The 27,410-nt window shown below is 38.3% G+C and overlaps 2 protein-coding genes across 5 annotated transcripts; one reads left to right on the forward strand and one right to left on the reverse strand.

The window, feature by feature from the left end:
* Positions 1–8,023: 8,023 nt before the first annotated feature.
* On the reverse strand, positions 8,024–9,691 carry LOC136255927 (uncharacterized). The gene is made up of 9 exons (XM_066048841.1): positions 9,437–9,691; positions 9,267–9,389; positions 9,085–9,210; positions 8,968–9,036; positions 8,830–8,915; positions 8,591–8,723; positions 8,428–8,536; positions 8,300–8,376; positions 8,024–8,239 (listed from the first exon to the last, which is right to left on the reverse strand). Exons 1-9 carry the CDS (start codon positions 9,575–9,577, stop codon positions 8,102–8,104), a joined length of 1,002 nt encoding a protein of 333 aa, XP_065904913.1. The 5' UTR covers positions 9,578–9,691; the 3' UTR covers positions 8,024–8,101.
* An 8,691-nt stretch (positions 9,692–18,382) lies between these two features.
* Positions 18,383–26,041, forward strand: LOC136255928 (uncharacterized). Of its 4 annotated transcripts, none has more exons than XR_010701216.1 (8): positions 18,383–19,023; positions 19,138–19,309; positions 19,363–19,419; positions 24,825–24,868; positions 24,936–25,037; positions 25,094–25,672; positions 25,781–25,832; positions 25,887–26,040. XR_010701216.1 is itself a non-coding variant. In XM_066048842.1 (7 exons), exons 1-4 carry the CDS (start codon positions 19,106–19,108, stop codon positions 24,976–24,978), a joined length of 348 nt encoding a protein of 115 aa, XP_065904914.1. In that variant the 5' UTR covers positions 18,383–19,105; the 3' UTR covers positions 24,979–25,037; positions 25,094–25,672; positions 25,781–25,832; positions 25,887–26,040. The 4 variants fall into 4 exon arrangements, 1 of the variants encoding a protein (XP_065904914.1); XR_010701218.1 differs by having other exon boundaries at positions 18,383–18,770; XM_066048842.1 differs by having other exon boundaries at positions 18,383–19,309.
* Positions 26,042–27,410: the final 1,369 nt, after the last annotated feature.

The following is a 27,410-nucleotide window of genomic DNA, read 5'->3' on the forward strand; positions in this document are numbered from 1 at the left end:
CAAATGTGTGCAATAAGTTACCTACAAATTGACTTGATTATTTTACTGAGTAATGTTGTAGCTATACCTGTTAGTAGTAAACATGTATGAATTAGCATAAAATTTTTGAAATGCCTGAGCTAGCTAATATCCCACACACTATATAGTTACATTAAGGAGAAGAAGCTTAAGGTAGAGGAACAAACACTAATACTTAAATCATTGCCTTGATAACTGAAGCTAAGTGAGTAGCTCTATATACCATCCACTGGGACAACCATCTCTTGCAGTGACATTGATGTTGACAATTTTCTTCTGCATCCTAAGCAAACAATTGTTTCACATACAATACCTCCATTACTGGTCATCAATTCGAATTGAAAGTACCCCAACTTGTCACCAGTTTCAAGATAATAGATGTAGATGATCTCACAAGGTAATACATTATGGTCAATAATTATTCACCACACACAAATGCATCTGTGATGTTACATAAGAGCATTGTTAGATATCTGACACTTGAGGATGCATTCTTAGTGTTAAATTTCCGATTCTCTTTTTCAGTATCCTTGCAGGTACTGGTACTGAGTTCTGGATTAAGGAGGTGATCCGGATTATAATATATCTACAACAGCACTAAAGCAACTCTTTATGACTTAGTTTAGCTTTCTAACTGCAAAGATAGAGACCTATACATCATGTATATAATAGTGCTAGAATTTATTTTTACTACAAAATGGCTATTGACAAATTTTTGCAACATTCAATTACCGCAACACAAAATGATGGAATTCAGACAAGTAAGGGCCTACGACTCAAATATAGCTATAGTATAATTAAAACCCATATTCAAGTGGATCAACATGTGGTACATTGTGCAAAAGGATAATGTACAGTATAATACTGGTTAAGATTAATACAACACATTTACATTACATAAAAATATATACAACTTTTACATGCCTGATATATAACTTTGTGTTTAATTGTTATACTTTATCTGCTTATATGTATGTTGCAAAGGCTTTATTTCATAAAGCTCTAGCTACAGTACATGCACAATAGCCTCTTTGATACCCTGATCATTGGTCCACGGACTTGTTTGAAATACAAGCCATACACAAATGGGTCAAGAAGAAATGTCGTATAAGTGACATTGGGAACAATGATGTAGTCCATAATGTTGTGATAAGCTGTGGAGTTTATCAGTACTTCTCCTGGAATATACAATGTCAGGAAGAGCACACCAATAGAATAATTCCCAAATAAAATAACCAGTAATGTCTCAATAGGTTTAATGTGGTGCTTGAGTTTGTGCTGCTTTCGTTTTAAAGCTTCAACTTGACTGGTAGAACCTGATAATCTGGTTTCCTTTTGGATTTGTTTGTTAACTTGATAAGTTTTAATGGCTAAGTAGACATTGAGGGACATTGTTATAATTGTTTCCATAAAGACTGGTGTTGCATAAGTTGTTATAGTTTCAACGAAAGCATTGCCATAAGTGCAGGTACCATACTCAGACACTTCAACATAATCATCACTGTTAAAAAGCAGATGAACTGTAAGTGCCATTGATAAAGGCCATAAAATGACACATATGCTTAGAGTGACAGAGGTTGTCATAATTCTTTTGTGTTTGAAAGGAAATCTGATAGCAATTACTTTGTCAACTGATATCATCAACATTGTAAAATGAAGCACAACTATCGGATGAAAGAGAAAATAGTACACATTACAACTGATAAAATCTCCTACCCCAATAGCATAGCCAATAGTCATAATAGCAGACATCGCACAAAACAGCACTGCTAATATCATATCAGTTATCATCAAATTAGCCACAAAGATGTTATGAGGCCTGTGTAACCTTCTTGTAGTATTGATGGTGACTAAGACCAAACTAGCCATTAGAAAAATGATCAGTGTAGCCATCACCTTGAATCCCAAGGACAGGTAGGTAGAATACTCTGGAAGATTGTCTACATCTTGTGATAGAAACAGTCCTGAATGTTTTGCTAGCAAGTTCCTGATTGATGTTCGTATATAAAATGGTGGTGGTTAGTGTATTCAGTGAAACACAACAGGTATTGTTTGTCACAGTAAAATGCATACCGTATAGGGCAAGAAATTTTCATGGTATTAAATTTTCGTGGATTGCTAAAATATGTAATTTTCATGGAATAAATTTTCGTGGTTTAAACATCAATCTCCATACAACTAGTACAGGAGCTAATGTTTAATTTTTGCAGATAAGACACCTGCAAAATCCATGAAAATTTGTATCCCACAAAAATTTCTTACCCTACGGTAACAAGATCTTTATATGTATAGATTGTTAATTGAATCAAATATGAACCTTGGTTAGAGGTTGCCTTGTCTACAACTTGTGAAAGAAATAGTGCTGAATGTTTCTCATAACCAGATGCTGTGGATGGCATCTGTTGTAGCTTCAAATTCACCCACTTCACAACCAACGTACACTGTTCTAAATGTTAAAAAGTACCAAAGTGTTGGAAATTCTGTAAGTAATTTATTATTCCTTATAGTGTTTTTATAAGTGCTTGATTGTAGAGAACAGGTGGAGTTGCTGCAGTTGTTTCCCATTTATTAGCCATTGTTGCTATGTATGTTGGCTATCAGTTTCATTTCGTAAATGAAAAATTGTAGATGTGACACATATATTTTTCCCTTTGTGTGAAACTGATAGATGTGAAACTAAATTGTAGATGTGAAACTATTTTTCCCTTTGTGTGAAACATATATTTTTCCCATTGCTAGCTAGCTACATGTACAAGTGTATAATATATATATAAATTTTTATTTAGAAATAATTTCATTTTAAGATCATTTCAATTACCATACTATTAACACTAAGCTAAAATCTTGACTGCCATACTAATGTTAAACACTTTTGTACCCAACTAGCTCTCATACCCCTGCAGGCTGCTCTTTTCCTTTTGCATGTAATTCCCACAAGAAAGTCTGCACTTCAGTTTTTAAAGCTATGTACCAGTGTACTGTGCTGAGCTATTTTATAATGGAAGCTGGCCATGTACATCAGCTTGATATGGTGTAACATTAAGCTGACCGTTTTATTACAAACAATGCAAGGGTTACTGCATGCAATGTTAAGTTAGTTAATCTCCCATCTTTATCACAAGGAAGAGATAACATGGAACTTGTAACCTTTTATAAAATTGTCAACTAACTATTTCAGATATCCATCAACGAATTAATCCCTCCATCCATACCACAACTAAAGGCCATGCATCCTTACCACTCGCTATATGAGACCCTATCAAAAATTGACTCATCAGCAATAAAGTTATTGAAGTAATGGAAAAACAACAACCTACCTCCTGATGAATGCAGCAGGAACAATACATTTAGACAGTTGATAAACGTTATAATCATCTCATCTACGTATATTGTAATTTTCCTGTTCCTTATACTCCCTGCATGGTGGAGGGAAAGTTTGTATTCAATGTTTATGCTGCCCACTATGCAGACTTCAAAACAGGTTCACAGATAACTATTATGGAGTTTAACAATTCCTCTCCCACAATCTTCGTGCAAGATATTGCCTCCTATTCTTTGCATGGATTGCTGATGTAGTTAAACAGAAAGTTCAGTAACTATACTTAGCTATTATAGAATTGGTTTGAACTTCCAGCATATCAATATTATACAGGACAGTGTGGCTTTACTTCTTATGTAAATACATATGCATTAGATTGGCAACTCATCCATAGATTTTTGCCTGGTTCTACCATGCAGAATTATAGAGATTGTAAGTGTAGCTCTCAATATATGTAGATGTGTAGTATAGCTATTTCTATCATATAATTCCTTGTATTTTATTATAAAAGCTACTTGCTGCTTGCTGTTACTGCTGCAGTTTGCTGCTGCTCAGTCAAGGCTCTGAAAGATAAATATCACTAGAACATTGTAGCTACCATGGAGGACTATTCTGCCTTTTGGTTGTGGAGACTTTTGGAATTATGGACTCAATTTGCTGTCAGTGTAGAAATGCTACATGCAAGACATACTAGGATTTCCTAGGAAGGTGCTTGATTTTGTTGTTTCTGGAGATTTTCACACAGATTTACCTTTAAGATAAAGCAAACAAGTGCTAATTTGTTATTGGAATGTTTGCAGCAGCTGCTATCAGCACAATTTTAACATATGTAAATATCCAAAAAAGTGGTCACGTGACCAAAAATCCCTTCATATAAGATTTATACTATAAAATAAGATGATGCTCAGTCTTTTTCATTATTTCTGATGATTTTCATACAGGCTTACCTTTAGATAACACAAATAAGTGCTAATATATCATTAAATTGTTCAATATCAGTGCAGTTTTAACTGTACACAAGTTAAAGGAAAAATTAGAAATTTTAAGTTCGATTAGGAATCATAGGAAAAAAGTAGGGAAACAAGGAGGTTGCCTACACCTACAGATATACTAGGGAACATTTAATCCCTAATCCAGTCTATACCCAAAACCAAGACTGAATTAGGGATTAAATGTTCACTAGTATATCGGGAGGTGAAGGCAACCTCCCTTGTTTTCTTTTTTTTTTTCTATGATCCCTAATCGAATGGAAATATGGACGATTCCTGTTTATAAGCATACCGTAGCGAAGCCATGCATTGCTCTACCACAAATCGGCACCTTTTGGCTGTCAGCAAAAAGAAATGTGACACAAAGGAGGACAAAAGTAAGTCCATGATACGTGAATTGTACATATGGCAGTGTGCCAAAAGGCACATCTCGGGACGAAGCGACGTCGAACAGTGAAAAAATCAAGTCCATAGCCTTAGCTGTTATCGAGTTACACTTGCCTGAAGGCATCAGGCAGGCAGGCAGGCAGGCAGGCAGGCAGGCAGGCAGGCAGGCAGGCAGGCAGGCAGGCAGGCAGGCAGGCAGGCAGGCAGGCAGGCAGGCAGGCAGGCAGGCAGGCAGGCAGGCAGGCAGGCAGGCAGGCAGGCAGGCAGGCAGGCAGGCAGGCAGGCAGGCAGGCAGGCAGGCAGGCAGGCAGGCAGGCAGGCAGGCAGGCAGGCAGGCAGGCAGGCAGGCAGGCAGGCAGGCAGGCAGGCAGGCAGGCAGGCAGGCAGGCAGGCAGGCAGGCAGGCAGGCAAGCAGGCAGGCAGGCAGGCAGTTAGTCAGTAGAATATATATCTTTTAAATTTTGTAACAATCTATTAAAAGCCTTTAGGATCGTACTGAAGACACTTTTGGGCTTGGTTATACCTAACCAATACTGCCAAGGTGCCAGGATGGAGTTGTGAAGCTGGTTTTTGGGTAAATATTTTGGCTAGGAAAACCCAAATCTCCATGATCCCTAATATACAGTATACCGTACTTGATATGATACCCAAACAATGGTCATGTAGCCAACAATCCCATTACAGCTATAAAGGATGTGTATAGCACTACAAGATGTAGAAGTCTTCATTATAAGGCAACAAAATACACTAATTGTGACATCGGTCACCCTAAAATACAAAGATTTTCCAATAAGCTGCACAATTTAACTATTATGATATTTTTGGTCATGTGACCACTTTTTGTATGTTTTTGTGTGTTAAACTTATGCTGATACCCAACGCTACAAGCAATCCAACAATAAATTAGCACTTGCTTGCTTTATCTTAAAGATCAGTCTGTGTGAAAATCACTAGAAACAACGAAAGGAAGTATCTTCCTTTTTGAGTTGGAAAGCCTACGGCGGTACCTATATACTGCAAGTCGGAAATAGACCGCCAACCAAGAAGGCTTTCAGGAATCTGGTCTAGCAACTCTCCACAGATATAATGCAAAGACTGTCAGTCAGTAGAACCGCCTCTTCGCAAAAAAATTAAATTGCAAAGGGGCGGGCGGTGCGAAAAGGTGATACTAAAAAAGCGCCTGACAGAGAAAAAAAAAAAGCCGGGTTTAGCTAATTTATGTGAATCAAGCATTGAACCCTGACCAATTCCACACACATTTGCATGCACGCACTGTGACACAACATTCAACCAGCTATACTGTGTAATATCATAATTTCTAACCCTGTTTTCTTTCGTGGTAAAAGCTGAGATTGTTTACGCAGTCTGATTGCATAATATTGCCACTCACGTGCTAAAAATGCACTGACTATAAAAACCCCAGACTTCCTGAACCCGCCACCATATGACGGTAGGTCGACCCAGGGCCGCCCAGAGAAATTAAGGGGCCCAGGGCAAAGAGTTAAAGTGGGGCCCTTGACCCAAGTTGTAAGGTGAAGACCAAAAAAAAAAAAAAAAAAAAAGGTCACAACCTGCTGGAAATGACAATAACTACCCATCACCAACCATATCTCCTTATCTATAAGCTTGCTACACTGCTCCCAGAAGAATACTGTGACTGCTCTATTAGAGTATTTAGATCTGACTGCTCTATTATAGGGTCCGCAATCCGAAAAATCAACTTCTACAAATCAATCCCCCTACCATTGTGGGATGTTCATTGTAGTATCCCATTGCTTGATCCACCATGAAACCGGAGGTACGATTGTTGTCTTCACAGAAATATCATTTTCAGTATCTCACAAGATGCAAGATTTATTTTTAAAATTTCGTGCTCCACACAAAGGACTGGATGAAACTTGCTACTTAGCCAAATCGTATCCAGAGTTGTTGTAGTTGAAAACTACGCACAGAAATAAGTAAATGATTTGCTGGGTGTCCGGCACAGGGTTGCTTTTTTTGAAAAAACAGACAAAGAAATATGAAGTTTCGAATTCAAACTGCCCTACCACCCAGGGCAAGAGAAGCCAATTATTCCTCATAGTGTATCGATACGGTTGGGTGCATAGTCTGTCTATGCTGTTAGTTTGGAAAAGATCTGAGACTTCTCACCATCTGGGTGACAAGCGTCAAAATTTTCTGCACTATCAAAGAATTGTGTCGCGCTTTCTAATCATTTCCAGCGCTTCTGCAGCCACAACAATCATCAATTATAGACTAAAACTATGGCAAAAGATGTCCCTGAACGTTTGGTAATAGCGGTTGTCAATTATTGTTTCATCCACAACTTCCACGCCTCGCTCTAAGCTATGCATCAAGGGAGGCAGCAAAATCGTCCAAATTTGACTTCACCTCTCACGCTCCACAGCAGCTTCAAATCTTCACTAGATCACCCTACATCACCATTAAGCTTCAAAACATCCCAAAACAAACCGAAAAATGCACAAAATCTTTCATTTTTGATTGGAGCTGGGTGGAGCTTCTGGTATACTGCATCATATGAAATCACAGAAACACCAAGTACCACTACTACCAAACGTTTTGATCCATCATTTATCATCATTCTAAACAAAATTAAGTGACCAGTGTGGCATCAGAAGTACTGGAAAGCACTTTGGTACCATTGAGAGAATCCCTTGAAACGACGCACGAAAATTTTGACGTTCTTCACCCAGATGGTGAGAAGTCTCAGATCCTTTCCAGACTAACAGTATAGACAGACTATGCATCTAACCTTATCACATCACTATGAGGAAGAGTTGGCTTTTCTTATCTTGGCTGGTAGGGCAGTTTGAATTTGAAAATTCGTGTTTTGTTTTCTGCTTTTTGAGAGTAAGCAACCCTGTGCTGGGAACTGTCATGCGACAATTGGTCCCCCCAAAATCAGTCCCCCCGGACTAGTTAAAGCCGCGCTATATGGTCTCCCCGGACCACTTGAGACACTTCAACTTGTCCCCCCCGGACAACCTAGAGCGCCACGGTTGGTCCCCCTCTGCTACAAGTGGTCCCCCACGCTGAATATGATCCAGGCGCGGCAAGCAACACGGCCGGATCAGTTTCTTCGTACAGCTTGTTTTTAAACTATAAAGCTACAGTGCCAGTGATCGGGTATGAGGTTAAAGGCTGTGCCTTGTATGCTCGGCTAGGCCTGTGCTTCGTGGATTCTCAGCCATGATGCCGGTGATCAGTCTATGTTGTCAATTCACTACTAATGTATTCACTGACATGCGTCATGCCAGGCTATATAGCTAGCCATAAAAGCGATGCAGCTAGCATAATTAATGTATGCCATGAAATAGCTAACTAGTTAGCAAAGTTTGCCAATATACATCAACAATTGTTACAGTCATTAGCTAATGTGTAAAGTCTTTATACGTTGTTTGACACAATCAATACAGTTAAATTCATAAGAGGGTGCTGAAGGGTCATCCACAGTTACTCCTGAGCAGATTACATGCACCCACGCATTACAGTTACCACACTGGATCTACATACACAATAAATATACATAAAGTTCTCACATGAATAATATATGTGTATAGCATACCCAGCGATCAGTATAATCTTCATGCTGAAAACTTTCTTCAGATCGTCCACACATGATGCAGCGCTCAGTCATGTCAACTGAATTTGAAACACACGTATATATGCACACTTTAACGCAGAGCAAATTACTTGAATTGGTGAGGAGTGCTGTGCCTATATCTATTCTGGCTTTCTTCATATTCATTTGCAAAATGGCGTCTTCGTCGATACGGTTAAAATTTAACAATTGTTCAGCAATCTGTGTATAATACACAAACTTTATAGCCTTAGCTACAAAAGCGAGATGTTATACCTTTAAACTCAAAACACCACAGTTGAAGCTGTCTCCTGGCTTTTGCACACCTTTCTTGAGCTGAATGAGCTCAAACTTGTCCAATGAGACGTTGTCTTGACCAACGCAGTTATATCTCATAGCAAAGAACCTTCTATGGAGCATATAAAACTAGGTGTAAAAGTGCATTGCATCAATTTAGTTCACAGTGATGCACTGTATAATTATGTTAACAGTCAATGTTACAGTATTGAACATACTTCAAACCTGTGTATGCTCCACGTATGGCTCGCGATGGTCCAAGAGGATCGATGTAGTAAAACTTTTTTTCTTCCATGTTGATTGCCTACAGAGCAGCACAACAAGTGTATTGGTATCACCCTATGCAAGTTGCTTACAATCAATATCCAGTGGTTTTCTCCACGATTGTACATTCCAACAATAAACACTTTGGTGCTTAGCGTCTCCTATAGTATGAATAAACTAACTCCTCCACGTAGCATTTGTGATCTTACCTTGCTTAAAAGGTGCAATGATTTCCCAGATTTTGAGCGATTAACCCAGGCAGTGATGGTTTGTGACAAGACAGCAAAACTGTCATTCCTCAATTCAACTAGCATGCGTAAATATCCATTCACTATCTATAACATTAATTTTAGTGCATCAAATTTAGAGGTATATAATACAATGCACTGACCTCATCATTTAACCAGTTATTTCCTTTCAAGTTGTGAAAGCTACCTTGATGTATAGCCAAATGTCCAAACCTAGCTTTAATTACATAGCACGGCTTTCTTTTCCAGATAGCTTTTAGCTGATCCTGTATGTATATATATGAGTCATATGTACCACAGCACAAAAACATACATAGGCTGTAAGTGGTATGATGCTTCCATTGTTGGCTCCGGCTGTATTAATCATTCCTGTTACTGCTGTAGACATTGTAGCTGTTACGTTAGGTGTGGCTGTTATCTTGGATTCCACTGTCTCTGTTGTTGTCGCAATCATAGGTGCTACCACTGATGGTTCCGCTATTGTAGGAGGCTTTGTTACGGTGTTTTTCTGAAACTCCTCACATCTCTGTGTAATGGTAAGCACACAATAATTACAATAGCTGTCAAGGAATTATCACAACAAAATACAACCTTTATAAGCTTGGACGTCGTCTCAATGGCTTAACTGAATTCGTATCAGGACTATCAGAGAAATTCAGCTTTCTCTTGGTAACAATGTGCTTTGGTGGTGAGAATATCATATCAACAACCCTCTTTCCTATTGGAACTGTTGTGATGTTTTTCCAGCTATCACAATTTACCTTTATCAGATGTAGGCTTTATTTTAAATTCATTGTGTTCCAGTTTTTGGCTGTAAATAGGTGATAGCGCAGGTGCACTAAAACTGCCAAACTCTGGGAAGTAGCCTCCTGCTTGTTTGGGGGAACTGTAAACCAATGGGCAATTCTGAAAATAGACATTAGTAAGATATGTGAAGAACGAATTGGAGGAACCTCTAACCACATTAATGGCAACTGATACATTGTGCCCTTGCTCCTTATTCATTCGTACTAGATCTTTACAGTGAGTGATATCTTCCTCATCCCATCATGATATCAAACTGGGATAGCTGGGTTCCTATTACATGTACTCATATAGAATTCCACGTGGGTGTATATAGTATGCTACAGTAGCTATGTAACCAGCAAATCAGTGAGCTTATTAAAACTACTCAAAGTATGTATGCTGGCTGCACTACAACCATAGTTACCATGCTTGGCAATAAGCCTATACATTACTTACTTTGTCACTCATGATGCTGCTAGGATCATAAGAAATGGACGTTCTTGAAGAAGAGTTACTCTGATCATGAGATGTACGAGCATGTAGGAGCACTGATATGTTGCCATCATCCATTTGGTCCAAAATTTTGGTCTTAGTATCTTCATCACACTGAGATGTCAAGATGGGATCCTATAACATGTACATGATATAAATATTACAGTATAGTATCAAATAATCTTACTTTATCACTTTTGGTGGCACTAGGTTCATGTGAGATAATGGACACTGTTGGGTTGTGAGATTTCGAAGTATGTGTACAAGTATTGTGAGTAACAACTGATGTGTTGTCCTCCTCTATTTGGTCAGTCTTGATATTGTCATCATACTGGGATATCGAGTTGCATGGTTCCTATGTATTGCAAGATAATATTACATCAATTAACATGCAGTTATAAGTTCTTACTTTGTCGCTCACACTGGCACTAGGATCATGTGAAATGGATCCTTTTCCACCACTTCTGACAGATGTGTTGCCACTATTATCACTTTCGTCATGAGGTGTTGAGATACAACCAGTTGCCTATACAATTATAACTTACATAAACACACACCTGTGTGCCGCACATACATGCATGTACCTTCTTGGGTGGATAGAACAATTTCAAATGTGTACCATGGACTTTTAAAGTCTGTTTAATGTCATTGGTGTTTAGGATCTGAAAAATTCCTTTACCAACAGACTTCACAACTTTATAAGGACCCTGCCACTTATAATCCATTTTTCCACCAGCCCGCTTTTTCCTCTTCATATCTTTTCTAAGAACCAATGCTCCAACTTTGAATGTAGCTGGGTTATGGTGCTTCCTGTCATACACTTGTTTTTGATGCTTTTGAGCGGTGAGTATGTTCTCCTTCACAATTTGTGCTACTTTTGTTTGATGAATGAAATGTTGTTCTATAACTTCATCATTATGATCCAAGTGCTGTACGATATCTTCTTCTTTGGGATATTGAATTTCAACAGGTAACAGAGCTTGTCGTCCAAACATCACAGCAAAAGGGCAATATTTTGATGACTCGTGTTTAGAAGTATTGTAAGCAAAAACACAGGTGTCTAAATAATCTTCCCAGAGTTCCTTTTTCTCATTAACAAACTTTACCAGCATATTCTGGATGGTCTGGTTAAAACGCTCAACCAAGCCGTTTGCCTACAACAAACACATAATACAGTTGTATCTACTTAAAGTGCATAAGGTAAATATGCATATTATAGCACTATGCATTTCTTTACCATGCAACTATTAATGTTGATTAGTTACAACATAGCATATAATATAGGATAGTAGAGTAGTAGTTACCTGAGGATGGTAAGGGGTAGTCAAACGGTGGTCAATTTTCATCATCTTCATCAATTTCTTGTCAAGGCGATTGTTAAATTCACTTCCTTGATCAGAAGTAATTACTCTTGGTAATCCAAACTGCATGAATAACTGTAAAGTATGTAATATGCAAGTAAATAACATGGTACACTTTGAATTGCATGGTTCTGGTGGCTGCTTGGGTTATAATGACTACTTCATTCTGTTAGTATTTAATTACATTTTTGCAGCACACTATAATACATTACTTTGTCTTGGGTGTGTGTGTGTGTGTGCGTGTGTGTGTGTGTGTTCATGTATATGTGTGAACTTTTCCGAATGTATTAGTAGATTTTATTTTGCATTGTTTTATTGTTACTGCATGGAAACAGAATTAGATGCAACATACAAAAGTATTCTTTAAGTCAATTTGGACACCTGTGGATGTTATTAACTGCATGCACAGTTTCACATTAATGACAAACATTCAAAGTACATGTATTACTTCTGCACGGTTATTCTGTATTCCGTAATCTCCCAAATATTGTGCAGTTGTTTTACATACTCCTACATACAATAAGCAATCAAGTTGAAATTTTCAGCACCTAGCTGCTTCTCTACCATCTCTATCTAGCTACTTTTCTACCATCCAGTAACCAAGTCAAAATATTTTGGTGATCATAGCATAGGATTGTGATAGGCTTAATTATAAAGGATCCTTTATGATGAAGCTATGACAAAATTAATGAGTTTCAGCAACCGCGTGAAAGGATAGGAATACTAAAGCTAATCTATTGACATCCAAGTAAGCAAGATTCACATCTTGCTAAGATAAGTGATTTAGCCAAAGGTTTTCATACAGCTATACAAAATGTTTCAATTAGACGAGAAAATGAATACTGGAATTGGTATGCTGGGAGAATACGGGTTAAACGGCCCACATAACTGGCTATACAACTCTTTTCCGACCCATATTATATAGCTGCTTTAACAAACATATACTGTAGTTCTGTATTAGTCTATACGTCCAAGTGTTTGCAAACTTTAAGTAAATATGTGCATTATACACACAACATATATATATATATACCTTAAACAAAGCACTAAACACGGTTGAGGATTCCTTATTGCTGCAAGCAAATGCCTGCACAAACTTGCTAAAGTAGTCTGCTACTGTCAGAATATAGCAATTTCCTTGAGTGGACTTGTGCTTTAGTGGTCCGACAAAGTCTATTCCAATGTGGTACCAAGTTGCTACAACTGGAATAGGGTTAAGTTCTGGTACCCCTGTGTCCATTTTCTTTGTCATCCGTTGGCACACATCACATTCCTTCACCTTAGATGTATAGAAAAATGTGATGATGCAAGTTTATTACTGATGAAATATTTTGCATCTTGTGCAAAGGCATTATGTATACGTGCATGGTAAACCACTGTTCTATACAACCTGAAAGCATATAAAATTAATAGAGTTTTGCAGTACAGTTCTATAGCAACTCCAACATGTTGATTGATATAATTGGGTCATTTTTCATTTATGTAGCTATTTAGAAAACAGAATACTGCAGTTGCAAGTGGTATAGAAGCATGCAAGCAGGGTAAATTTTCAACATAATCATAATTATTATATATGTCTACAACATTATCATAAAGTAAAACTGACAAGACCAAAAAGATGTAACAGGGGCATCATACTGTAATAAGCAACCAAATTACATAGCTGTTTGGTATACGGATTGTGAAAGCTGAGTATTAGTCTGCTATTCTAAATTGCAAGGCATCAACTGCATGATATACTTCCGCATATATGTATACCCCCAAGGTATAGCTGTATAGGTATGTACTTACAAATGCTTTTACATCCTTTCCTACTCCTTGCCACATGTAGCGTTCTGTAATCCTTGCCTGTGTCTTCTTTGTCCCCATGTGACCTGATGTAGGGTGTACATGACAACCTCGCAATATCCGCTCTTTCTCTTTCGGGTCTAGTATGTATCTGACCTATACAAACCATACACTTGTATTACCAGTCACATACACTGCATTATAGTATGCTGAGTCAGCAGCTATATATGGCCCTACAGCTCTATACAACTTAGAATTAGAGTCAATAGGGTCTTGAACTAAAAGAGAAATTATCACACCAAGCAATTTGTCCATGTAGACAACAGCAGGCCATGCAAACTAGGTGGCTACCAAGTACCGGAACCATAACATCCTGAACGAAAAGAACTTCTTATTTCAGTGGAAACTGAATCAGTTCTGTTTCATTTACCAGAGGTTGCACTATATGTATGTTTTGCATTGATTTTGCAAAAGTTCAGAAATACTCTATAGCAGCCAGCCACTCCAACAGAACAGTGACAATTTTGTTTATTCAGCTGTGCATAGCAATTCACTAAAATGGTCCAAAACTTTATTTCAGTTGACCCACCCTGTTTAAGTGAAAAGTTTGGAAGCCATATAGTCACTGCTGCAAAAGTTTATTCCTGACTCATAGGTTTGCTTTCTGTACTCAGGGTTACTGTGATTAAACAAATAATAAATATGGCAGGGAGACAGAAACATAACTATATGTTTAAGTTTTCATAGTACAATTATCTGGAAGCTAGCCAGATGTAATAAATAACAGAAAGGAACCATGGGACACGTGGTAGACTGTAAATACAATGGCTTATACGTTGGCAGCTGCATTCGCAGTTTCTAAGTGTGACTGCTCTATTAGAGCAACTGACTGTTCTATTAGAGTAAGTGGCTGAGCCACTTTCTTTCTACAATTATAGAAAGTAAGCCCGACTCGGGGAGTCTATGCCACGGCCTCCTAATGCTGGCTTCTCCACCTCCGTCCTATGCATACATGATGCATTATAATAGTAAATCTTTACCTTGGTCTTGTCCTGTTTGGTGTACAGAAGCGCTCCATCTTCTAAAGTGTACCTCATTGCCTTTCTTCTAATACACCTCTTCTCGTTCTTTGTACACTCTTGTCTGTACCTCTGCTCTTGAAGATACAGTAAAACATCCTCGTGCAGTTGTCTCTCAATCTCTCCACGACTATCTTCCGACTCCGTACATTGGCTGCTGCTACTGTGACCAGCAGGGTTAGCGGAGCCATCCGCCATCATCCTTAAACTGAACTGTTACAAATACTGCTCTAAGCGTCCTTAAAGTGCGAGTTAAAGTGACGAGCCCTCAGCCGAATCAGTACAGCTATAAACTTGAATCAAGTAAAGTCACGCCAACAGTCGAGGCCAACAGTCGCTGTTCAGCAACTGACACTTGTTTAGACTGTAGATCAACCGTATCAATATAAAATATGGCTGAGTCGACAGCTGCCAGTCACCTTTGAACTCCTTTCGACACGATCATCAAAGGCAGCGGTGTGCCGGAAAGCTACTGATAACATCCACATAACTGAGTTTTCCGGTAACGAACAAGTAACCCATATCTAACCGGCCTCTATACAGCTGTTTCATTGGGGGGACCAATTGAAGCAGGGCGGACCACTTGACGCAACTTCACATGGTCCGGCCGGACAGCCTGAAGTGCGCTAGTTGGTCCGGCCGGACCACTTGGGGCGGGGGACCATCTGTAGCGTGACACACTGTCACGGAAATATCGGTCCGGGTAAAATCGGTCCGGCCGGACCGATTTTGGATACCAAAACTGGTCCGGCCGGACCAAATTTGGTTGACCAAGTTTAGTCCGGCCGGACCATTTTTGGCATCCAAAATTGGTCCGGCCTGACTAAAATTGGTCCGGCCCAAACTTTGTTGGCCACATGCACCCCCTGACCACTTGGACCAATTTTGGTTGGTCCGCGGGTGTACCCGGCATTGTGTAGACAGGTCGGTCCGTGCTAAGTATATTGTGATGGATCACTGCAGCCGACTTAGCCTGGAAACTATATAAATGAGTAGCGTAGTTTAATTTCCCGAGTTCTGTGATTTACGGAAAATGCATGTAGTAGCTAGAAACTAAATTCCATGATCTATATATGCAGCGATGAACACAGTCGCAAAATTAATGCTGTTTTAATTTAAAGCAGTGTGGTATGATAAAAGTCCTGTATTCTTCTTCTCCATGTCAATAGCTAGCTGGGAAGTAGAGGTTTTCTTCCGGCATACATCAACTCAAATGCATGGTCAATGCTGGATTCATGCATGGTGGTCAATGTTGCATACAAAAACACAGGTAACAAAATATTCTCCCCAAGTACGTTTTTATATGTTCAACCATGTTTGAATGTGAAAACCTTTTCTTGTATTATTGATATAAATTACCAATTAAATTTTTTTTTTAAAAACGTTCAATAAACTTCACAAGCATCATCAGCTCTGCAGTGTTTGGTTGAATCTTTCATCCAGCCTGTTTGTGTTGATTATGACAAACAACTATAGCAACATGATGGAAATCACCAGCCTATGCTTGATCACTTATACTTGAGGATGGTAGACAATATATAAAATCTACCATTAAAACATGTCTTATCTTCAACTTCTGCATAATTATATAGCTCAGAATTTAATTTGTTAATTCTGACCCTTGGTCAGTTTTTTATTAATCTGGGAATATCCATGCATGCACGCATTGTCATAAACAGATACACATATTATTTCAGGGACTGATCCAGAGGGGTGGATGAGGTAGCTAGCCACCCACCATGCATGGCCTTGCAGCCACTCAGACATGCATTATTTAATAATGAATATTACTGATCATGAACACTCTTTTGTTATATCAATATGAACTAAATCCCTACATTGCATCAGATTCCAATGCTAGCTGGCTATAACCTTACAGTAGATGGTAGCAGTATACATGAATTTATCTATGATCATGGGCAGTATATTAACTATTACCAGGCAGAGAACTTCTTGAAGGAAGATATGGGGTCTGCTTTAGGATTGAGTCGATTTTACTTTTATGTCTGCAACAACTCGCCCTAAGGCTGTGGAATAATGCGACTGCATGCCTCAAAATTTTAAGTTGGCTAAGTAGTAAAAAACATACTGAGAATATTTTAGCTATAACCTTTATAAGGTGATGTTTCTTCCTGTGGGGCATGTCATTAGTAGGAGATGATAGTTCACATTTAGTTATTCAATGGAGTAAACCTAAACTATCATCTCCTACATATCACATATGACAGAGAGGAATGTGCAGTATGTGCACAGGTGTTACATAGCAGGTGCATTACAATTTGTTTTAACCACTGGTGTTAACTCATGATCAGCCTGTATACTGAGATTACAAAATACATTAGGCCAGGAAACTTGATTATACTAGTTTCTCATCCACAAAAATTCAGATTTCCATGCAGGCGGGAGGTCATTTTTCATTGTTCATTAGTAAAGAAAATACTCCAAATCAGGCAAGTCTGTTATAAAGGTTAACTATAAAACCTTTTAAGAACTATTACTTACTTATTAGCTACCACCGTTTCTGAGGTGCAAGTGACATTTGCCGTGCTGTAAAATGATAACCAGCCTTCCTAACATCAAAATACGCGTGTACACGTGATTGATAACAGCAATAATGAAATAAGAGGCGGTGGGGTAAAAAGGGATGTGGGCGGGGATGCGAATCAATTAATCAACTTTGTCCGGCCTTATTATGTTCACAAGGGTATATGGGTGACTGCTCTATTAGAGTATCTCGATCTTAAGCACCTCCAATGCGGCTAGCTGATCCCGTGCATGCAATGATCCGTGCCCTTGTTGGATAACCTTTTAAGCACAAATCCATGCAGTGATAATGCCTACAATGCTCATTATTCGAGATTGATAAATGAGAATAGCTATAGCTAAGTCGGCTACAGTGTTCCGTCACAAACAACTTATAGCTATGCATGCATCATTGGCTGCATGCGTTAGTGGTCCACCCGGACCCATTTTGGTCGACCAATATTGGTCCGAGTGGTCAGGAGTGCATGTGGCCAACTAGGTTTGGACCGGACCAATTTTGGTCAGGTCGGACCAATTTCGGATGCTAAAGATGGTCCGGGCGGACTAAATTTGGTCGACTGAAAATGGTCCGGCCGGACCGATTTTTGCTCCGGACCAAAATTTTCGTTACAGCACGAAATTTTAAAAATAATTTTTGCATCTCACGAAATACTAAAATCGATAGTTCTGTGAAGACAACAATCGTGCCTCCGGTTTCATGGTGGATCTAGCAATGGGATACTACAATGAACATCCCACAATGGTAGGGGGATTGATTTGTGAAAGTTGATTTTTCGGATTGCGGACCCTATCTATTAGAGTATATCGATCTTTTAAATAGGTATTCAGGGGGCCCTTCATGGGGCCTCCTGGGGCCCCTTTCAGGCTGGGGCCCGGGGCAAAATGCCCCAGTTGTCCCCCCCTGTGGGCGGCCCTGGGTCGACCTTGTTCGATTAGCGAAGAAGGTGATAACCGTGTTCTCTGGCAGTTCGTGCGAACGAAGGTCTTGCTAAGTGGATAAGTACTGCGAGTGAGACGAGTCAGAGCCGAGAAAACAAGTTAACTTCTGCGAAGTTCATTCCGCGAAAATACTGAGTTGGGCTGTGGGTGAGTATCCTGCTTTATGTGTAGCACAGTGTGTATTCTTTACGACCTGACACTGGCGACACCGAGACAAACTGGCGCCTTCATGTCATGCATGCACAGTAGCTATTCAGTTGAATGTTGGTGATTGTCACCATGTGTAGAATATGTATGTATGTCCTACATGAACACTATAATGGATGTTTGAGCCTGTGGTATTCAAGTGAATTCATGTGTCATGGTTAGCACTCTAGGAGGTGGTGATGTTCATCACACTTCTAGTGAGGTGGTGCAATGAGAGGCACCTCTAAATCATCTGTGACACTTGGCCAGAAGGGTCACTACGAGACCAACTTGGGTGCAGTTCTCAGGCAAGTGGCTACTGGAGGTGGGGGTGAATATTTTACAGGAGCAACTATCAGCCATGAACATAACTACCTAATAGCTGGACCAGATGGTGTGCTTTGGAGAAGGGGCCATGGAGCTATGCACGCGTGAAAAGGCTGTTTTCTTTCTTCCTGTCAATATACTCACGGTATGGTGCACTGGCTTTCTTGGTCACACGACACACTACCATGTGTCTTGATGCCTATATGTATAAAATGACAGTGAAATAGACATCTGTTGTTCATTGCTTTATATCAAAAGTACTTTTTAATGTTGTGTAAAACTGTTTACATATTATTGTAGTGCATTGGATTTTGTTTCGATAGCCCATTGTACAGTATCAGAAGTCTGACATTCTGCCTATGTTGTAGCACACTGTTTCTTGCTCAAGGTTTTGAAAGGTGTTGGCAATAAATAGTCTTTTTATATATTTAAAGATTGCACCATTTTTTACTGTTGTAGAAAATTTGCTATGTTTCCTGCATGCTTATTAATATTGTTTTATATCACTTCAGTTATCCATATGCTGGTGATGTTACTATCAACATATCACATCTACATGCATCCCTTGCTCACTTTGACATAATGACTGATGAGTTTCAAGCCAAAGTTGTACGTGTGGGCTCTATGGTTGATGTTGCAGACATAATCAGAAGTATTGGAGAACAGGCTCACCAGACTGATATGGTTAATATTATAACTTGTCAAGACCATATATTATATTTTTTTAATACTTGCAGGTTTGGGGTTCTACCGGTTGGGGTAATCGTTCTTGGTTGTGTACTGATATTAGTAAGGTGAGAGTATGCCTAGGTGGATCCCAAATGTATACAAACTGTATTAGCATTTATTTTTTTCCTCGTATGAAAGCCACACTTGAATATATGTCTGTCTCAATTATAGGCCAGGGGACTTTTCCTGCATAAATGTCTCAAATGTATGTATGGTTAACTAAATTCTCTATGCTTACTGTTACAGTAATGGCATTCAACATCACTTGGACTTGTCCAAAAGCTTTTAACATGAGACAATCCAGTAAGGTTTTTATTTAAGGTCTTTAAGGTGGCACTAAAGTAATAATGTGAAGCCATACAGTGCCCATTCATCACAATTAAAATTAATCCACGCAGTTAATGAGCTATTTCAGGGTGATAGAGAACTTCACTTGAGAATCATGCAGTCTACTTCTAAAGGGTTTGTAAGATAGTCTGTAGTGTTGCAGTGAACCATACCAATTTTCGTGGAAACACTCGTTTAATTTTGTATCTCTGAAACTCTGAAATTACAAGGTAATTTAAAAAGTAGCTCTCCTAAGACACAACCTATAGTATGTTCACGTTGAGCTGAATCCTCAAAAACATTTAATAACTCCTGGATGCAATTACACACGATCTTGAAATTTGGCTCAATTGTAGTACTGCTTGATCCACTAAAAATATTTCAAAATCATTTTGTTCAAATGTTTGACATAATATTTACAGCCAATCAAAATTTTCACAATACATTTCCTATGGGGAAGCCATATAAGTACAGCATCCATTACGGCCCTTTCCTGAACTTGTAATGGAGCCAAACTGTACATGTCTGTTGTTGACTCCTTTACTGTTACCAATAATCATCTGGTTGGCTGAAATGTTAACTCTATTGAGAAAAAAATCCACTTTTAATTTTTAGCTGTTTTTCAGGATTCAGCTCAACGTGAACATACTATAGCGTAGACTGACAGGTTAATAGAGCTGATTCTTTCAAATCTTCGTATCGCTTCACTTTGTTCTATTAGTTTCTGTGTGTTTTTTTTTGTTTTGTTTGTTTGTTTTTTACACAGGACCACAAACAGCTGACCCATTAGCCTTGTAAGGCTTCACATAATTACTTCAGTGCAACCTTAATTCTTACCTTGGAATTTCTGATTTGGTACATGCCTGTACCCTTGATTTCTTGGTTTGACATGTGTGTATGTCTGCAAGAGATTTGAGTCTATTTAATAGTTATACCACGGCTGCTTGGGATTTTGCTGACATATACACCCGCAGCCCTCGGGCCTGCGGCATATGTGACCGGGCCTGCGAAAACAAGGCATGTGGGCACAAACTACACCTCATCACTTTATAGATCATATCTCCGTATTGGAACAGAATATTTGCATTCTGTAACTTGCATCCTAAAGCCAATTACATTTGCACTAAAAGCTGAAAATTGCATTGCCATAGCAGTATGGTACAAAACGTTATGAGTGATGAAAGTTTGAAAAAGTAGGCAAAAATCATGTGCCCACATGCCCTATCGCAGGCCCAGTCACATATCAGCAAAATCCCAAGCAGCTGTGGTATAAGTGATATATACCACTTGGGGCACACTCACCTAATAGGTGAAAGAACTAATGAGAACTCATCCTGTTTGTTTTATACAGTAGCATCTGAAAATTGATCGTGGTTTTAAAAGCATGGGCTAATAGCCATCAAAACACTGTCCATACGTTAAAACGTCATTAATACATTACTATGCTTCAACACGCTATGTTAGAAAACTTGCGATTGTGGGATTGAGTTTATATTGTTATCATTTTTGTACTAAGTTGAGCCAACTAACTTCGCTATTGGGACAGTAAGTAAGTTATTATATTAAGTTAAGGTCTTAGGACTGTAAGTTACTAACCTATTTCAATGTAGCAGTAGTAGCTTTGCTGTTCCGTGGTCTGTTCAAAGGCTGATACGCGGTGGGTAGAAATACGCATCCACAATCGTCCAAACAATTATTTTATGCCTTCATTCTCCTTTAGTAACAACCAACTAGTCTATCTTAGCCTATGTACTAAGTAGTGTTGTTCCAGTATTAAGAAATTTGTTAGTATAGTATTGGTATTAGTATTTCACCTTGACTATTAAAGATAGTAAAGTACTAGTATTACTTTTGGTATGTAAATTTTTATGAGTAAGTATTTTAAAGTATTTACTACCACAATTTGCTCTGGCAAAGTGTATGTTGCCAAAAGTTATGGTAAGTAGTTAGTACATAGTACCCAGTTAGTAACTATAATTATTGTTCTGGTCTGATCTAGTAAATCTACAGATATTTCTTGTTTCTTCAAATAAATATTTCTCTTTCTAAATTTTTCTGTGTTAATCTGTTTCTCTTTCCCCCGGTAGCATCCCCACCAGTTGAAAAAATCTGCTCTACAGGGGCAGTTGAGGCTGGTACTGCTAAAATATCACAGGCTATTGGAGCTAGTACTGGATAGTGCTTCAGTTTCCCTACCCAATAATCTAATGAATCCATTTTATGCTCTTCAATGGTTGTACTAGCAAGTGAATAATCATTTAACTCCAAGTCATGTTTGTCTGGTGTAGTGCTATTTTCTCTGGATTCTTCTTCTTCGAGTAGCTTGCTTACATGTAGTCTACTAAGATGCTTGAACCGTTTTGCTTGAGGCTCCCCTGAGTCAGAACGGCTAGGGATTGGGTTGGTTGTAGGATTTCCTTCAATCTGTGTCTCTGCGGGTACTTCACACTGGTCTTGGTGGGAAATTAGTTGCTTTATAAATACTTGAGCTAGCTCTTCCTGTTGTTTTGAAAGAACATTCTTATAAGCTGGGTTAAAGTATGTAGATATAATGTATACAGAGTCAAACATGTCAGATTCTGCATCCATTACAAACTTAAACCTTTTCTTCATATCAGTTAGCATTTTGTCTGCCATTACTGTTACTGTTGACCCTGGTTTCTTCATCTCTCTTAGATGCAATTTCAATTCTTTAAGAACTGCATGGTATCACCATTGCTATTGTAGTTGTGTCCTCTGCACTAGTAATGTTTGTATGATGATGAAATGGCTCCAAAACCTTTTCAATTACCTGTAGCCTTTTCCATTCACTTGAACTTAAACCTTCCCACTCCCAGGGGCGGATCCAGAGTCTGGAAAGAGGGGGGGGCACCTTGCTGAAAAAAAGTTGAAGAGCAAAAAAAAAAAAAAAAAAGGTCACAACAATAATAGCTAGTTATCCTTTACCAAATATATTATATCATGTATGTTATGTAAAATAAAATCCTATTTATAGCTTCCTAAGTAAGCTACACTTCCCCATGAACACTGACTGCTTTATTAGAGTGATTGGTGATTGACTGCTCTATTAGAGTATCTCGATCTTATATTATACATTTTTTTAAGGGAGGGGGGCACGTGCCCCCTGTGCCCCCCCCCCCCCCCTCCTGGATCTGCCACTGACTCCAGTTCTTCTAAAACTTCTAATAAGTGTGGTTTAGCATCTATCATTCAACTTATCATTAGAAATGTCGAATTCCATCTAGTCGGTACATCATTTATTAATTTTCCCAGCCTTGTTGACAAGCTTTTCTGTCATTTTATAGGATTTGTTGCACTGACTCACTAACTGTCTAGCTTTCTTTATAGCTGTATTGGATGATATTACACAGGAATTGACCACTAGTTGTAAAGTATGCATGAAGCATCCTAGTCTTTTGAAATTCTCAGCCGTTAGGGTTGTCTGGTGAATTTCTTCACCCACTTCAAAGTCTGTCACACTCTCTTCTATAGGAGTAATGGTTCTTGATTCCAAGTCGTCATCTGAGTCAGAAGAATGGTGACTTTCCATGCTTTCTTGGCTGGGCAATGTGTTCAAGATGTCACTTTCACCATCATCAGAGTGATCATTATCAACTTGATCTGTGTAATGTGGCTTAACAAAAGCAACCATATTGCTTCCATTATCAGTTAGTATTTTAAACACCTTAGTCTTGGGAATATTCCATTGTTGTAACACATTATTGAAAGTCTGGGCTATTCTAATAGCTGTATGGGGAGATGGGAAAGGTTCTACACCTAGAGTAACACCATGCCTTTTGTGGTCAGCTTGTGAGAAACAATGTGCTGTGATACCTAGAAATGATGCAGTCATGCCTTTTTTGGTCCAATTATCAGCACAAAGATTTATCTTACTGGCACTTTGTAAAACTAAATAATATTGATCTTTGCTTTTAACTCTTGAGCAAGTCCTTCTATTTCTTTACTTAACCCTTTTCTTCCAGGTGGCTAATACTGTTTGTACATTTCTAAAAGCAGTTCTCTAAATTCCAAATTATCAACTAAAGATGTTACAACATTTGATGTGCCAATGAAAACAGCTAATTTTTTGTAATAGCTTTATACTTTCTTGGTGATTTGTCATACACCATATCACTCTTAAATTCTGATAATTTCAGCTGCTTTGATTTACTAAAAGAAGAAGAAGCAATAGAATCCAGTTTCTTTTATTCCATTTTCTTCTTTTCTTTGTCCTCTTGCTCAGCAAGTTTTGAGAACTCATTTTTTTGTGATGGGATTTTAGATGTGACTTTAGATTTGTAGGGTACTTTCCTTTAATCCTGTGATTGGAAGGTTCTTTCCCTTCCTCCTTATCCACCAAAACTTGACACAAACTTATATCCAGAGCTTTGTCATAACTAGGCTACTAGGTAACCTCTGCTTTGCCATTTCACTAACAGCTTCCACCTACAATAAACTCCAACAGTTCCAGTTAGCAAAGTGAACTAAGCAATTTTTGTGCTCTCCTTAGTCCTTAAATACTGATAGATCAAATAACATGGGCAAAGTGACTATTGGGTTAAGTAATACCAGAGGATATAAAGGGCCTAATGGCTTTGAAAAGACTTTTTCATAAGTTTAAAAACATGCTGATTACTGATAAATGAAAACTTGTCAATGAGTCAGCAAATCACTGAATACTTACTAAGTCTTGATGAAGCAATTATAAGTAAAGAGTAAGTATTTAGTATCTAACCATCCCTTTACTAAAGTATTGAGTATCTCTTTAGTAAATCATCCAACATGTGGTATAGTATTAGTAAGCAATACTAACAGAAAAAAGGCTATACTTTTCCCTAAGTAAGTATTAGTAAAAGTATACCAGAACAACACTAGTACTAAGCTTAGCAACTACTACAAAAACGAATCCCACAATGCAAAGCTCTATGTCGCTCAATATAACGAGTCAAAGCGTATCGTTTCTTTGAACTGGCTGGGCATCAAAGTCATTGGCAAACCACTTTCCTATGATATTTCTCTGGCAATATGCGAATTAAACACCGAGTGGTGCCTTTGAATGCCCACGCTAAAGTGGTATATTTTTAGATAACTTCATTCAGATTATTCTTTTGAGAACAATAACATAGAATTTGTCTTACTCTAGCATGAAGCATTTCTACTAAGCTTCTCTAGTGTCAACTCCTTCAGGTACCACAATGGTCTGTGTAATCTCTCCAGTAATTGTGTTCATGCTATGCATGTCTTTTTGTAACAGTGCTCAAGTAATGCTAGCTGAGTGTTCCTTACAACAATACTGATGATGTCACTCTCTTAATTAACTGCTACCATCCGATGGGTACCAGCCAAAGTTTTGAAAGTCAGTGAGTTCATTTTGTTAGAATGCATTTTTATTGTATTTGCCTTTTCCATTAGAACTTCCACAGTGTTGCTCATTTCTATAAAACTGCTGATAACTGTTTCACAGAATGTAGTAATGCAGAACCAGGAGCAGCTGTTACTACTGGTATAGATGTTGATGATTTAGTCCGTGATTCTCTTAGCAAAGCTGAAGTGTACTCTTCACCTAATCACCATCAACAATCACCACTTCTTCAGTATACATTTACAAGTACAACGGGAATGTCCCCAGTACTTGGTGATGCAGACAACAGAACGGGCCATACTAAACCAACAGGCAGCCACAACAGATGGCATAATGATGCTGGTCATTTGATCATCATCAAAATGTTATTAGAGGAAACATGGTATCTAGAAGTGCATCAAGAGCCAAGACTCCATTGAAAGCTGTAGATGTTGACATAAACAATACAAGTTATTCCTTGCAGACTAATGACATGCAGGACTATGGTTAGAAACCCTAAAACTGTCAGTGATTATGAGAGCCATGATCAATACAAGGAATATTCTAGTAGTAGTCTGCCAGGGATTATGAGACAGACGGCAGGAAATTCCAATGTTGTATCCCTTTTTGGGTGTTATGGTACACAACAGGTATGCTTGTACTGTGCATAGACAGTTTACAGAGTTAGCATGTTCATTCAAGCCATTGTTTATGTGAATTCTGTAATGCTGGTGTTAGCATGTTTGTTTACCTTTTAGAAGACTGTACACGAAAGTGATCAGGTACCAGCTGACAACTGTTCTAATAGAGGTATGTAAGTGTTTTTTAGTTTTAACTAGTATGTCAAGAGTATGTGTACTGTAGATGCGTTCATCTTCTCTCCAAACTTGTGAAAAAGATTTTCAAGAACAAGCCTCCGTACGGATGACTTTCATTGTGCTATTGCTTGTGAATATTTTTACTTACATTGTGTGAAAACAACAACATCTGTTATTTCATTTCTGTCTATAGCTATACACATTTTCTGGTATACAGTTAGGGTGGTAGTCAAAATTGGAGATATGGAATGAGAAAAAGCTTTTAAACAATTTTTTTTTTTACTTTTAGCCTAAACAGGTGAAATATTATAATTGAATGCTGTAGATCTGTGTGTAGATTAGAGATGCAACAATACAGTGTGTAGATGTATCGATGTATTGCCTCTGGTGTATCACGATACAGCAGTATATTGCGCGATACAAAGCGGAGTCTAATGGTCTATGTTATTGTTTTTTTGTTTTTTTTAAAAGATAAACAAGTGAGGTAATTTTTCTTTTAGAAACACTACATATTACGCAGTTTAACCACAATGTACAATAATTTGATTGTCAAACATGTTAAGCCACAATATGCGATAGATTATATCGATACAGTTTGACTTTGTATCGATACAGTGATATTGTTTTAAAATGATATGATATGGGTCATATCGCTGCATCTCTAGTGTAGATTAATTTGACGTTTCTGTGATGGTTTTGTGTTCAGGCTGTTTCTGTTATACAGTGAAACCTGTGTACTGAGGTTGTTCCCAGCTATACCTGCATGAGGAACATCTCCATCTGTAGGATGGTTCTTGTAATTACATAGGCTAGTTCAGTATATACGTAACAGTTGGTGTAGTTAGGTGGACTCAGATATGCATACAGTTGTTCCAGCATTTCCTTTATTGGTAGCTTTCAAACTACTATTTACCTGGCACAACCATAAATTAACTTCAATATTTAGTGCATCTCTTTGTCAGGGGAAGCTTCCAACAGACTGGAAAATGGTTTTGTGGTGTCAGTTTATAAGAAAGGCTCTCACAGTTGCAAGTGTTAGTATTGCAACTGCTAAGATTGGTCTCAACTGCTAAGAGTGCCAGCATTGCAACTATATATTATTTAGTTCAAGCATTTTGCAGCAAATGTGCAAGTTATAAGAGGTGGCACTAATGTAACACTACGTGGAAAAAATTTCATTGTAGAAAGGCTTTTGCTTCACCTTTGACAGTTTAGCTATTATTGTTGGCATGTTTCTTCCAAGTTAAATGTTCGTCTATCACTACCCACAGGTATTTAGCCAATTTGTATGTTGTAACTATTTACTGACTAGACTTGATAACAATGCTTTATGTATAGGTCTTTTTTCTTGCCACTTCCTTTCATCAAGTAACCAGTTTTGTCAATGCCACCACAATGAAGAGGTATGAAACTGCTCAAAAGTGAGTCCTTTAGTGAGGAGGTCCGCTGGATTGTCATCGGATGAACCATGCTGCCAGGTGATGTTTGGAATTGACTGGTTAATCTCTTCCACTTGATGTTTGATAAACTGAGGTAATTACCTAGCTAGATGGATTCATTTAGATGAATT

This window comes from Dysidea avara, chromosome 5, assembly GCF_963678975.1.
Source record: "Dysidea avara chromosome 5, odDysAvar1.4, whole genome shotgun sequence".
In the NCBI taxonomy this organism is placed as follows: Eukaryota; Metazoa; Porifera; class Demospongiae; order Dictyoceratida; family Dysideidae; genus Dysidea; species Dysidea avara.

Excerpts from the sequence above, each read along its gene's own strand:
- LOC136255927 (XM_066048841.1), bottom strand. The coding sequence starts at position 9,577 with ATGATTGCGACAACAACAGAGACAGTGGAATCCAAGATAACAGCCACA. Across the intron at positions 9,390-9,436 it reads TCATACCACTTACAGCCTAT|GATCAGCTAAAAGCTATCTG; the intron begins GTATGTTTTTGT and ends ATATACATACAG. Across the intron at positions 8,240-8,299 it reads AAGATTATACTGATCGCTGG|ATCCAGTGTGGTAACTGTAA; the intron begins GTATGCTATACA and ends TTGTGTATGTAG.
- LOC136255928 (XM_066048842.1), top strand. The coding sequence starts at position 19,106 with ATGCTTATTAATATTGTTTTATATCACTTCAGTTATCCATATGCTGGT. Across the intron at positions 19,310-19,362 it reads AGGCTCACCAGACTGATATG|GTTTGGGGTTCTACCGGTTG; the intron begins GTTAATATTATA and ends TAATACTTGCAG. Across the intron at positions 19,420-24,824 it reads TGTGTACTGATATTAGTAAG|CATGAAGCATTTCTACTAAG; the intron begins GTGAGAGTATGC and ends GTCTTACTCTAG.